A 15,040-nucleotide genomic window follows, 5' to 3' on the forward strand; every position below is an offset into this window, starting at 1 on the left:
TTATTGTAATAAGGTCACTTGTGTTCCTTGTTTTTGAGGAGGTACGCATATTAACTCTTCCCAGTTCTCATCTTTGGTAGATTGACATTGACCATGGAAAGAGTCCTTATAAAGCAGTGAATGCCGAAGGTCATGAGTCAGCTTCTGCTTTTGTTTTCTGGAAAGGGGTTATGATTTGTTTGTAGATTACACCCCTACCTATTGCCTGTTAGTTTTCACTCCCTTAATTTGAGTCTAATTTTGTGTCTTATTTTAATACAACTCACTCTACCTACTTTTCTAAAGCTGAACATGGTTAAATGAATTCAAAAGAATGTGAAGAAATCTTTGACGTTGTTAGTAATTCAGAAAAGTTTTACACCTCTAAGTACCATTTCCTAATCCTGGCAATAAGGCAACACCCCTTTTTGTCCTGTTTGCTTAACAGAAATTTGAAATGCAAATAACAATGTGCTAATGGTTGTGAAACTTCTTTTGCAATTGCTAAGTAGATACTTAAAAAAATTGTAATAAACCCTTGCTTCAAGTTTATGGCGGGTAATAGCCTAAATCACATTCTACATTGCTATCTCTATTGTCCTCCTATGCTAACTGCCAACTACATTTCAGGTCTCTTTCCTTCTGTGAGATGCTGGGGCACTGAGCACCTAGCTGTACTATTCTTCCTTAGATGATGCCACTAGAGACACTGCCCCATTGTGGCACCATTTTCCTCTGTGCCTCCAGACCACGTTCATGAATATTCACCATTTTTCTCCTCTGCCAAGAATGACCAGTGAATCACAGTGTGCCGTGAGGACATCTAGTAAACCCTTTGTTAAGGAAGGTTCTTGTTAAAAATGTTAACTTGCAAGTTAAACAGGGAAAGTAACATACTAAACCATAGTCAATCACTAAAGTCTTAGCAAGGAATGGATAATGAGTTCACTTAATCTTAGGGATGGACCTAAATTTAGGTCAGTCTTAAAGACAACTTCGAGACCAATTAAGGACATAGGGCTGGTCCTAGTGAGCAAGTCAGAGGTGGAAGTAGTGTAAAGAATACGGCCCTTGAATGGGAGGCATGAGGGTTACCATGAAGGCCACCGGGACAGTTTGCCCTGGAGCAGTATCAAGATTTTGACATTTGGCATGACATTTCCTTGCTTTCTCAAATGACTTTGATAGAGTGTGATTTTCGGTTACATGTTTATCTTGCTTCTCAAACACTGACTTTTAGTGGTTTAGTGTGAATATTTCCTTTCTTTTACATCATTAAGAAATCTCAATAACAATAATCTTAGACATCTCTGAGGTAAAAAAGAGGTGCTGAGGGAGAAACCAGTTTTGTAAACTACATAATTAAACAAACACAAAAAAATTGACTTGGTGGTGATCACACATACCTTTAATTCCAGCACTCTAGAGCAGAGACAGGTGGATCTCTGAGTTCAAGGTCATTCTGGTCTATGGAGTGAGGAGATCCAGGACAGCTAGAGTTACACAGAAAACTCCTGTCTCAAGACATCAAACAAACACACACTTTAAGCTAAAAAGATACCTCATTCTTTTGAATTTATTTCAGAATTTTCTTTTGATATGTGATTGACTTTTTTTTATAATTTTCTTTTCTTCTCTGCCTTTCTTCCTCTCATACATATTTTTCCAGGCCTGCCTTAAGGAAATATACTATATACACAGGATAACCTCTAAAATCACCTTCTTTTGCCTCAGCCTCCCACATTCTGGGACTAGAGGCATGTGTCACAATGGCTGGCTTGCTATCAAAATAATTTTAATCAAAAATTAGTACTGTGGTCTGAATGAGAGGGAGCTCTAAAGGCTCTTATATTTGAGTATTTGGTCACCAGGTGGTGACAATGTTGGGGAAGGATTAAAAGGTATGGCCTTGCTGGAGGAAGTGTGTGTGTGTGTGTGTGTGTGTGTGTGTGTGTGTGTGTGTGTGTTAGAATTTCTGATTTCTGTCATTGTGAAGGTTATGCTGCCTTTTGCCATAGTAGAAGCATGTTTGAGCAAATAGGGCTACTCTGCTTATTTCATCCTTCAGCTTCTCCGGTTTCCTTGATAAATTGTGTATTAAATTTCCAGTAAATATCTAAAGTGTAAAGATGAGCAGATGGTGATGATTCATATTTTCAAGAAATGACATAGTGATAATTATATCAGCTAACTGGTATAAACCATTCACTGTTCATATTCACTATTTAAAATAGCTAACTCATTGCTGAATTGCCCTTGGCTACACTTGGGAAAGACTATGCTGCAATAGATTTCTTGTCTATTCAGAATGAAGCAATGGCATAAGTTTCAAGGTGCTGGTGTTTATGAGGGTGTATCAACTAAGACATGAATTAATGTATCTACATAAGTGGTCTTATTTCACTTTCATCGTTTTGTGTGCATACAGTTGGTATATAAGAATAATGTCTACATTGGAGACCTAATCAAGGGAGTAAATCTGTCTGTCCTCCTTTATTTTAGCTGGACTACACCAATTTTGAGAAAAGGCTACAGACACCACTTGGAGTTGTCAGACATATACCAAGCACCTTCTTCTGATTCAGCTGATCACGTGTCTGAAAATCTAGAAAGGTATGATCTTATCAATGACTTTGCTGCCAAAGAAAAATGTCTTTCACGTCTTTTAGAGAAAACTCAAGTATTAGAACTTCCATTTTAAATTAGTGCACTTAAATAGAATCATTTTATATTCTTGTTGAATCTTGATCAACTCAAAAATTAAACAATGAAATGAATGAAAGACACTTTTTAAAAAAATGGCTTCTTCTACGAAAATAAATGATGCATAGCCTGATAATTTCTATATCTTTAAAAATATGGAAAAAGGAAGATTTGGAAAGACTAAATTAACAGTATTGTATAGAAAATTATCTATATTTGTTTTCAGCCGTAGAAACAGAATGTTTTCCTTTTTACTCTTTGTCAAGCAGTCTTATCAATGAGGTGCATTTTCCCCCCTTGGCATTATTTTTATTTCTATTAACAGTATTTTTACTGAATACTTTATTTATTTACATTTCAACTGTTATCCGATTTCTCAGTTTCCCCTCTGGAAAAGTCCTATCTCATCCTCCTTCCCCCTGCCTCTATGAGGGTGCTCCCAATTCCACCTGCCCACTCTGCCATTCCCCTTCACAGGACTAAGGGCCTCTCCTCCTATTGGTGTCTGACAGGGTCATCTTCTGATGCATATGTGGATGGAGCCATGGGTCTCTACACAAGAATCTCACAACTCTTTGGTTGGTGGATTCTTAACCTTGGTCTTTTGAGACAAGATACCATTATTTAGTCCAGGCTAGCCCTAAACTCACTAAATGCCTAGGATGGCCTCAAAATCTCCTCCTCTTTGCTTCAACCTCCTAAAATTATAGATATATACCACCAAGTCTGGCTTGTTTCAAAAATATTTTTAAATTGAAAATATTTATTATGATGGTGTTCTGAGTGAGAATGCCCTCCGTAAGCATGCATATATATGTATATGTATATATATATATACATATATATATATGTATATATATATATAGAAAGAGAGAGAGAGAGAGAGAGAGAGAGAGAGAGAGAGAGAGAGAGAGAGAGAGATATTGAATACTTGGTTCTGAGTTGGAGAGGCTGTTTGAGAAGGATTGCAAGTCTGACCTTTATTTTTTCAAAAGCCCATGCTATTTCCAATTAGCTCTCTCTGTCTTATGGTTACATCTCAACATGGGAGCTCTCAAGTGCCCCAGTATCATGCCTGCCTGCTGCTAAGCTTCCCACATGGTGGTCATGAAGTTACTCTCTGAAAGCATAAACCCCAATAAACTATTTTTTTTTGTAAGTTGTCTGAGTCATGGTGCCTTAGCACAGTAGTATAAAAGTAACTAAAACAGGCCTGGTGAGGTCATGCCATAAGTACCATAGTGCAGAGAGGGCTTGGCACTGCTGGTGGAAAAGGGTCCTTTCTGGCCTACAGTGAGGGCCCGGTCTCTGTCATCCCGTCTCCAGATCTGCCCGGGAAAGGCGGTGCTCGAAGATCAGCTCCACAGGTGCTTTTACACCTGGACCAGAGGTGAGCTTGTCATATAAGCTCAGGGAGGGCACACTGTGAGTTCTCAGAGAGCAGAGAGTGCTGTGCCAGTAGTACTCAGGACCTGTGGGCAGAGGGCTGAGCTCCCAGAACAGCCTTACCAGAGCTCCCACACCTGAGCCCACAAAGACAGAACTGAGTCACTACCACCAGAACTCACTGCTTGCCCACAAAAAGCCAAACACTCAGAAGCAATTTTCTTCCTGAGGCCATGGAACCTCAGATCCACAGGAGAGACAGGCGCCAATCACTGACAACAAGACCACATATAATCACAGATCACAAGATGGCAAGAGGAAAGTGAAAGAACTAAAGCAATGGAAACCAAGACAACCTGGCAACATCAGAACCCAGATCTCCCACTATAGCAAGTAGTGGATTGCCAAACACTCCAGAAAAACAAGAATCAGACTTGAAATCATACTTCACGGTGATGATAGAGATCTTGGAGAAGCACATGAATAACATCCTTAAACAACTACAGGACATCCAGGTGAAATCACTCAAAGAACTACAGGAAAACACAACCAAACAGATGATGGAATTAAAAACAGAAATAGAAATAATAAAGAAAACACAAAAAGAGACAACTCTGGAGATAGAAAACCTAAAAAAGAAATCAGTAGTTACAGATACAAGCATCACCAACAGACTACAAGAGATGGAAGAGATGGAAGAGAGGATTTCAGGGGCCAAAGACAACATAGAAAACATAGACAAAACAGTCAAGGAAGATGCAAAAAGCTCCTAACTCAAAATGTACAGGGGATCCAGGACACAATGAGAAGACAAACCTAAGGATAATAGGAATAGAAGAGGGCGAGGAATATCAACTAAAAGGCACAGTAAATATCTTCAACAAAATCATAGATGAAAATTTTTCTGCCCTTAAGAATGAGATGACCATGAGCATAAAAGAAGCCTTCAGAACTCCAAGTAGATTGGACCAGAAAAGAAATTCTTCCTGACACATAATAGTCAAAACAACAAATGTTCAAAACAAAGAAAGAATCCTAAAAGCTGTAAGAGAAAAAGGACATGTAACATATAAAGGCAGACCAATCAGAATTACATCTGACTTCTGAACAGAAACTATGAAAGCTAGAAGAACCTGGACAGACATTATACAGACTCTAAAAGAACACAAATGCCAGCCCAGGTTACTATAGCCAGCAAAACTCCCAATTGCCATAGATGGAAAGATATTTCAGGACAAAACTAAATTTACACAATATCTGAACACAAATTCAGCCCTACAATAGATGGAAAACCCAGCACAAGGAGGGAAACTACACCCTAGGAAAAGTAAGAAAATAACTAAGCAAGAAAGACACATGGCATGATTCTACCTCTAACAGCAAAAGTAGCAGGAAACAACAATTACTATTCCTTAATATCTGTTAACATTAATGGACTCAGTTTCCCAATAAAGAGACATAGACTATCAGGCTGGATACATAAAAAGAATCCACCATTTTGCTGCATAGAGGAAACTCATCTCAGAGACAAAGACAGACACTATCTCAGAGTAAAAAGCTGGGGAAAAAAAAAAAAAAAAAAAAAAAAAAAAAACTTCCAAGCAAATGGCCCCCAGAAACCAACTGGTGTAGCCATTCTAATATTGAATAAAGTAGATTTTCAACAAAAAGTTATCAAAAAAGATAAGGAAGGACACTTTCTACTCATTACAGGAAAAATCTATCAGGATAAATTCTCAATCCTAAACATATATGCTCCAAATACAAGAGTACCCATATTCATAAAACATACCCTACTAAAGCTCAAAACATACATTGCACCACACACAATAATAGTGGGAGATTTCAACACGCCACTCTCATCAATGGACAGATCATGGAAGCAGAAACTGAACAGAGACGCAGTGAAACTAGCAGAGGTTATGAACCAATTGGAATTAACAGACATCTACAGAACATTTCATCCTAAAACAAAAGAATACACCTTCTACTCAGCACCTTATGGCACCATTTTTAAAACTGACCATATAGTTGGTCACAAAACAAGCCTCAATAGATATAAGAAAATTGAAATACTCCCATGCATGCTATCAGATCACTATGGACTAAGGCTGGTCTTTAATAACAACAAAGACAACAAAAAGCTCACATATACATGGAAGCTGAAAAATTCTCTACTCAATGATAACATGGTCAAAGAAGAAATAAAGAAAGAAATTAAGGATTTTTTAGATTTTAATGAAAGTGAAAACACAACATACCCAAACCTATGGAGTACAATGAAAGCAGTACTGAGAGGAAAACTCAGCTCTGGGTGCTTCCAAATAGAAACTAGAGAGAGGGACTGAGGCTTCCACTTTTTTTGGCCTTTCTTTTTTTGAGCTTCATATGATCAGAGTGGGGTACACCTAGACCTTAAATCATTATTAACTCAAGAGCTAAGAAGATAGCCTTGTGGCAATTTTTGGTATTTAAAAATCATTATGTTTAACCTTTACACACCAAGAAAACTTTGACTATTTCCATGTAACATTTTGTTTTACATGTACTTTATGCTTATTGTAAGTAGTAAGATTTCAAACCTTTAAAATCAAGTAGTGACAAAATATATTCATATAGTTTTTTTGCCAAATTGTTTTTAAAAGTCTGTACATGTATTTTGATTTTTTAAAATAAAGTTGAAAAAAAGTAACTAAATGAAATCTATTAATCTAACCATGTTAAGTATTCTTAAAATACTGACTTCTATTATGATTATATAAGGTAGAAGTAGTTTAGCTTTCTGATATTTAAAATATATTTTGATTTTTTTTGAGATGAGAAGTTATAGTATGTGTTTTTTGGTTTATTGTATTGATAATTTCATACAAGCATATGGGTTTTTGTCAAGTTCATCTTCGATTTCATTCTACTCGGTGTCTATCCCCTCATCCTCCCAGTTCTCTACCAGATTTCACGTGCTTTTTAAAAAGCACACTGATTCCATGTAGTGCTAATGTATGTGGATAGTATAGGATCATCTACTTGGTCGTGGATGGCCTCTCTGACTGCATCCCTGACAACCGACTATCCACTAATTACCAGTAGCCCCTCAAGTAGTAGTGGACTTCATAAGCTGCTCCCATCCGTGCTGAGATTATCTGTGACATGACTGTTTACAGGTCTTGTACATGCATTTGTAGCTATTGTGAGTTCATATGTGCAACAGTGCTGTCATGTTCAGCAAATTCTGACAGCACATACTATATTTCTGCATGTATCCAATAACTCTAGCTCGTTTTTCCTTCTAGAATCTGGAAGTCTGGATTTTTCCTTTTTTTTTTTTTTCTTTTATTTTTTCACTCAAAATTTTATTCCCCTCCTAGTCCACCCTCCTTATGTTCCACATCCCAACCTCCTCCCTGCAAACACTGTCTTCACAAGGATGCCCCTACCCCCCACACCCCACCAGACCTCTAAACACCCTGGGGCTTCCAGTTTCTTGAGGATTGGCTAAGTCTTTCTTCTCTGACTGAACCCAGACCAGAAAATCCTCTGCTAAATATGTGTTGGGGCCTCATATCAGCTGCTGTATGCTGCCTGGTTGGTGGTCCAGTGTCTGAGAGATCGCAGGGGTCCAGATTAATTAAGACTGCTAGTCCTCTTACAGGGTTGTTCCCCCCAAGCTTCCTCCAGCTTTACCCTTATTCAACCACAGGGATCAGCAACTTCTGTTGATTGCTTGGGTGCAAATGTCTGCATCTGACTCTTTCAGCTGCTTGTTGGATCTTTCAGAGGGCAGTCATGATAGGTCACTTTGGTGAATGTTCTATAGCCTAATTAATAGTGTCTGGCTTTGAGGCTTCCCCTTGAGCTGGATCCCCTTTTGGGCCATGCCCTGGACCTCTTTTTCCTTAGTCTCTTCTACGTTCCTTCCCTGTAGTTCTTTCAGATAGGAACAATTATGGGTAAGAGTTTAAAGTGTGGAATAGCAACCCCATTCCTCACTTGATGCCCTGTCTTTCTGCTGGAGGTGGGCTCTACAAGTTCCCTCTCCCCACAGTAGGGCATTATATCTAGCCCCTGCCCCCTTGAGTTCTGAGGGTTTCTTACCTCCCCAGCTCTGTGGTACATTCTGAAGGGTCCTCCCAACATCATATTTTCTGAGGTTGCCTGTTTCCATTTCTTCTGCTGGCCTTCAGGGCTTTAGTCCTTTTCCCCACCCAATACTATATCATGTTCCCATCTCCCCCAACACAAGCCCATCCACTTTCCCTCCGAGGTCTGTCTCTCCTCCCTTCTGGTTGATTACTTCTCCCTCCCAAGTGGGACTGACACATCCTCACTTGGGCCCTTCAGCTTGTTTACCTTCAAGTTCTGTGGACTGTGTCTTGGATATTCTGAACATATTTTTGGCTAATATCCACATATTTATGAATATATACTGTGCCTGTCCTTTTGGGTCTGAGTTACCTCACTCAGGATGATATTTTCTAGTTTTATCAATTTGCCTTCAAAACTCAGGATGTCTTTGTTCTTAATTCCTGAGTTCTTAGTATTCCATTTAGTAAATTAATCACATTTTCTGTATCCATTCTTCAGTTGTGGGACATCTGGGTTGTTCCCAGCTTCTGGCTATCACAAATAAGTCTGCTATGAACATAGTGGAACACATACCCCTGTGGCATAGTGGAGTGTCTTTTGGGTATATTCCCAAGAGTGGTATTCCTGGGTCTTTAGGTAGATTTATTTCTAATTTTCTAAGGAACCTCCAAAGTGATTTCCATAGTGGTTGTACCAGTTTGCACTCCCACCAACAGTGGAGGAGTGCTCCTCTTTCTCCATGTCTTTGCCAGCATGTGTTCTTGCCTCAGTTTTTGATCTTAGGCATTTAGATTGGTTTGAGGTGGAATCTCAGGGTTGTTTTGATTTGCATTTCCCTGATCACTAAGGACTTTGAGCATTTTTTAGGTGCTTCTCAGCCATTTGAGATTCCTCTGTTGTAAATTCTTGGTTTAGTTCTATACCCCATATTTTTGGATTGGGTTGTTTGGTATTTTGGTGATTAGCTTCTTGAGTTCTTACTATATTTTGGTTATTAGCCCTTTATGAAATGTGGGATTAGTGAAGACTTTTTTCTCAGTCTGTAGGTTGATGATTTCTCTTATTGATTATGTCCTTTGCCTTATAGAAGCTTTCCAGTTTCATGAGGTTCCATTTATGAGTTCTTGACTTTAGAGCATGAGCCATTGCAGTTATGTTTAGGATATTTTCACTTGTGCCAATGAGTTTGAGGCTCTTTCCCACCTTCTATTAGATTCAGTGTATCTGGTTTTATGTTCAGGTCCTTGATCTACTTGGACTTGAGTTTTGTGCCATATGAAAAATATGGGTCTATTTTCGTTTTTCTACATACAGACAGCCATTTAGACTAGCACCATTTATTGAAGATGATTCTTTTTTCCATTGTATACTTTTGGCCTCTTTGTCAAAGATAAAGTGTGCATAAGTGTGTGGTTTATTTCTGGATCTTCAATTCTATTACACTAATCAGCTTGTCTGTCTCTGTACCAATACCATGCAGCTGTTAATCACTGTTGCTCTGTAGCAGAGCTTGAGGTCAGGGATGGTGATTCCTCAGCCTTTCATTCTTTTATTGTTAAGATTTTTTTTTCTAATTTGTTTTTTTTTTTTTTACCTTTCCAGATGAATTTGAGAATTGCTCTTTCCACAACTTTGAAGAATTGTATTGGGATTTTAGTGGGGATTGCACTGAATCTGTACATTGCCTTTGGTAGGATGGCCATTTTTACTATATTAATTCTGCCAATCCATGAGTAAGGGAGGTTTCTACACTTTCTGAGATCTTCGGTTTCTTTCTTGAGAGACTTGCAGTTATTTTCGTACAGATATTTCACTTGTTAGGTTGGTGGTTTCCCCAAGATATTTTATATTATTTGTGGATATTGTGAAGGGAGTTGTTTCCCTAATGTCTTTCTCTGCCTGTTTATCATTTGTATAAAGGAAGGCTACTAGTTTATTTGAGTTAATTTTATATCAAATATAAGGTTTGATATAAAAGGCTGAAGGTTTTTATCAATTGGAGAAGTTCCATGGCAGAATTTTTTGGGTTTCTTATGTATAGTATCATATCATCTGTAAATAGTGATAGTTTTAATTCTTCTTTGTCAATTTGTATCCCCTTGATCTCTTTTGGTTGTCTTATTTTTCTAGCTAGCACTTCGAGTACTATATTGAATAGATATGGGGAGACTGGACATCCTTGTCATTTCCCTGATTTTAATGGGGTTGCTTCAAGTATCTCTCAGTTTAATTTGATATTGGCTGTTGGTTTTTAGCAAATTGCTTTTATTATGTTTAGGTATGGGCCTTGAATTCCTATTCTCTCTAATACTTTTAACATTAAGAGCTGTGGCATTTTGTTAAATGCTTTTTTTTCTTCATCTAAGGAGATGGTCATGTCATTTTTTTTCTTTGATTTTGTTTATGTACTGGATTATGTTAGTGGATTTTCAAATATTGAATTCACCTTGCATCTTTAAGATGAAACCTACTTGATCATGGTGAATGATAGTTTTGATGTGTTCTTGAATTCGGTTAGCAAGAATTTTATTGAGTATTTCACATTGATATTCATAAGCGAGATTGGTCTGATGTTCTTTTTTGTTGTTTTTGGATTCTTGTCTGATTTAGGTATCAGAGTATTTGTGGCTTCATAGAATGAATTAGGTAATGTTCCTTCTGCTTTTATTTTATGGAATAATCTGAGGAATATTGGTATCAGGTCTTCTTTGAAGGTCTTGTAGGATTCTGAACTAAATGTATATGGCCCTGGGCATTTTTGGGTGGGAAGTTTTTAATGACTTCTATTTCCTTTTGGAATGTGGGCCTGTTTAGATAGTTTACCTCCTCCTGATTTAACTTTGGTATGTGATATCAGTCTATAAAACCATTCATTTCATCTAGATTTTTCAGTTTTGTTGAGTATACTACTTTTGTAGTATGATCTGATGATTTTTTTGAATTTCTTCAGTTTCTGTTATGTCTTCTTTTCATTTCTGATTTTGTGAATTTGGATACTGCCTCTGGAGCCTTCAGTTAGTTTTGTTAGTGGTTTATTTATCTTACTGATTCTTTCAAATAAACATCTTTTGGTTTTGGCAATTTTTTTTTGTGTTGTTCTCTTTGTTTCTATTTGGTTGATTTAAGCTCTGAGTTTGATTATTTCCTACCTTCTACTCCTCTTGGGTGTATTTGCTTCTTTTTTTTCTAGAGCTCTCAGGTGTGCTGTTAAGTTGCTAGTGTAAGATTCCCCTAGGGCACTTAGTGCTATGAATTTTTCTCTTAGCACTGCTTTCATTGTGTCCCATAAATTTGGATATGATGTGTCAACATTTTCATTAAATGCAGGAAGTCTTTAATTTCTTTCTTTATTACTTTCCTGATCAAGTTATCATTGAGTATAGAGTTGTTTAGTTTCCACATGTATGTGGGCTTTTTGTTGTTTTTTGCTGTTATTGAAGACCATCCTTAGGCCATGGTGATCTGATAGGATGCATGGGATTATTTAAATCTTCTTGTATCATTTGAGGGTTGTTTTGTGACCAATTATATTGTCAGTTTTGGAGAAGGTACTATGAGGTGCTGTGAAGAAAGTATATTATTTTGTTTTAAGATGAAATGTTCTGTAGATATCTGTTAAATCCAATTTGTTCATAGCCTCTATTAGTTTACTTTGTCTCTGTTTAGTTTCTGTTTCAGTGACCTGTGCATTGGTGAGAGTGAGGTGTTTGAACTCTCCCACTATTATTGTGTAGGGTTCATTGTATATTTTGAGCTTTAGAAAAGTTGTTTTTCTTTTTTTAATGTGGTGCTCTTGCATTTGGGGCATAGGTTTTTCAGAATTGAGACATTTTATTGGTGTATTTTTCCTCTGATTAATATGAAGTCTCCTTCCTCATCACACTTGATAGCTTTTGGTTGAAAGTCTATTTTATTGGATATTAGGATGGCAACTCCAGCTTGTTTCCTGGGACCATTTGTTTGTAAGACTTTTTTCCTATTACTCTAGATAGTATCTGTTTTTGTTATTGAAGTGTGTTTCTTGTATGCAGCAAAATGCTGGATCTTGTTTGTGTATCCAGTCTGTTAACTTATGCCTTTTTATAGGTTTGTTGAGTCATTAATACTGGTTTAATTAAAGACAGATGACTGTTGGTTCCTGTTATATTTGTTTTTATACGTGGATTTATTTGCTTGTGGTTTTCTCCTTTTGTTTTTTTTTTTTTTTTTTTTTTTTTTTTTTGTGCTTAATATCTTGTCATTTCTTTGTTGTATGTACCTTTCTTGTGTTGAAGTTTTCCTTCTAGGATGCTCTGTAGGGCTATATTGGTAGATACTGTTTAAATTTGATTTTGTCTAGGAATATTTTCGTGTCTCTTTCTATGTTGATTGAAAGTTTTGCTGGGTCTAGTAACCTGGGCTAGCATTTGTGTTCTCTTAGAGTCTGCCTGACCTCTGAGAAGGCTCTTCTGGCTCTCATAATCTCTGTTGAGAATTATGGTTTAATTCTAATAGTGTTTTGATTATTATGTGATGAGAGGGTTTTATTTTCTGGTCCCATTTGTTCGGTGTTCTATAGGCTTCTTGTACCTTTATTGTTATCTCTTTCTTTAGGTTGAAGAAGTTTTCATCTATGATTTTGTTGATGACATTTTCACGTTTTTTCAGCTGGGAATCTTCATTCTCCTCTATTTCAATTATTCCTAAATTTAGTCTTTTCATTGTGTTCTGAATTTTCTGGTTGTTTTGGGTTAGGAGTTTTTTATGTTTTGAATTTTCTTTGACATTTGTATCAATCTCTTCTAAGGCATCGTCTAACCTGAGATTCTTTCTTCTATCTCTTGTATTCTGTTGGTGACACTTACATCTGTAAATCCTTACCTCTTTCCTAGGTATTCAATTTTCAGGTTTGTCTCCGTTTGTGTTTTCTTTATTGTTTTTACTTCTTCTTTTAGGTCTTGAACTGCTTTATGCAGTTCCATCACCTGTTTACCCGTGTTTTCCTGTATTTCTTTCAGTGAGTTATTTATATCCTCCTTAAAGGACTCTATTATCTTCATGAGATAGGATTTTAGTTCAGGTTCCTGATTTTTAGGTGTGTTGGTATATTCAGGGATTGCTGTGGTGGGAGAACTAGGTTCTGGTGATGGCCACATATGTTGACTTCTGTTTCTTATGATCTTGCGTTTTCTTCTCACCATCTGTTTATCCCTGGTATTTACTGGTTTAGATTACTCTGTCTGAGGTCTGCCTTTTTTGTCCTTGGGTTGCTATAGGTACCCTGGTAGGCCTGCTGCACTGGCTGTAGCAGAACTCCTGTGGGGCCTTCCAACTAGAGGGTCTTCAGAGTGGCTGAGAAACTGCTGATTTGTTGCTCTATCTGCAGTAGATCTCCTGGGAGGCCTTCAGGTTCCTGGGTCTTTAGAGGAGCAGTCAAGCTGTTGTACTGTGTGAAGCTTTTCCCAGGGGCTGTGTGTGGGGTGGGTGGGTTATGGGCTGTACTTTATGTTTTTCTGTTTGCAGCTAAACTCAAGGGAGCCAGGGAGGCTTTCAGTCTTTTGGTTCAGTTGCCCTGTATGCCACAGAGCCCCTAGCAGGTCTTCAGACTGTGCTGTCAGTTGCCTAGTTGCCCTGTGTACAGAGGTACTCCTCAGATCCCTTCAAGCTGTGAATACTACACCCAGACATGAAGACTGAGACATGCATGTCTTGGGTGTAGTAGATCTCATGGAATGTCTCCAGCTGTAGTATCAAATGCCCTGGGTACAGCAGATTTCTTGGGATGCCTCAGGATGTGTTATCAAATGCTCCGAGTACAGCCAATTTTCTGATATGCCTCAGGATATGGTGTCTTCTGGGGAGTAGACTAGCTAGCAGTCAAATGCTCTGAATGCAGGGGATTCTCTGTATGCCTCAGGATATAGCCTCTTCCAAGGAGCAGACTAGCTGCAGTCTGTCTTGGCAGAAAGGACCAGGCAGAAGGGGAATGGTGTTCCTCAGGTTAGGTGGGAGGGCGTGGGGAAATGGTGGGTTCCCAGCAGCAGCTATGGGACTTTGGGTGTGGAGGGTTCTTACTAAATACTCTGGGTACAGCGGATCCTCTGGTATGTATCAGGATATAGCCTCTTCCAGGGAGCAGACTAGCTAGCAGTCTGTCATAGCAGAATAACTCTAGCTCAAAATTAATTGCTATGTGCTGCAAAAAGTGGCTTATCTGATGAAGACTAAGACATGCATGAATCTAAAAATATAGATAAGAATTTAGGCAGTGGGTTAATACTATATCTGTTTAGCATAATAATCATATTAGGTTCTCTCCCAGGGCTATGGTATAGCCCATTTAATGGTACCAAACATAACTTCTTTATTGTGAAGTGAATCAATCAGAAAAGGTTTGATTACATGAATTGATATCATTCATGTCTCTCAGTGTCCTCCTTATTGACATGTCTTTCCAAAGCCAGTCTTCATTTTAAATGACAGCGTTTACACCTGTCTAAGACTCTTACTTTTTTTCTCCAGTCACATGCATAGAATTTTCAGCACTGTGATCACCTTCATGGAAACAAGTGGCGGGGAAGGGGGGATGGGTAGGGGGAAAAAGGGGACAACATTTGAAATGTAAATACAGAAAATAGCCAATTAAATTTTTTAAAATGTCATTTGTTTCATCTCTAATTTTATTAATTTGGGCCTTCTCTCTTTTTTAGTGAATTTGGCTAATAATTTGTCAAATTTGTTACTTTTTTCACAAAACTAACTCTTTGTTTCCTTGATGCATTGTTTTCTTTTTATATCATTAATTTCAGTCCTGATTTTGAAATAACTCTTTTTATCTACTCTTCTCTGGTATTATTTGTTCTTGTTTTTCCAAGGCCTTTGGGTGTATCCTTAATTTATTAATTTGAAA

General features: G+C 37.7%; 1 protein-coding gene across 1 annotated transcript in view; it reads left to right on the forward strand.

Annotated features, from left to right (window-relative positions):
- The window catches only part of CFTR (CF transmembrane conductance regulator), a 152,725-nt gene that overhangs the window by 18,769 nt on the left and 118,916 nt on the right, over positions 1–15,040 (forward strand). The window contains exon 2 of the mRNA XM_080936133.1: positions 2,482–2,592. Coding sequence (XP_080792259.1) covers positions 2,482–2,592 — 111 coding nt within the window. The remainder of the gene's footprint in view (positions 1–2,481; positions 2,593–15,040) is intronic.

Source organism: Micromys minutus (genome assembly GCF_963924665.1).
Source record: "Micromys minutus genome assembly, chromosome: 23".
NCBI classification, from domain to species: domain Eukaryota; kingdom Metazoa; phylum Chordata; class Mammalia; order Rodentia; family Muridae; genus Micromys; species Micromys minutus.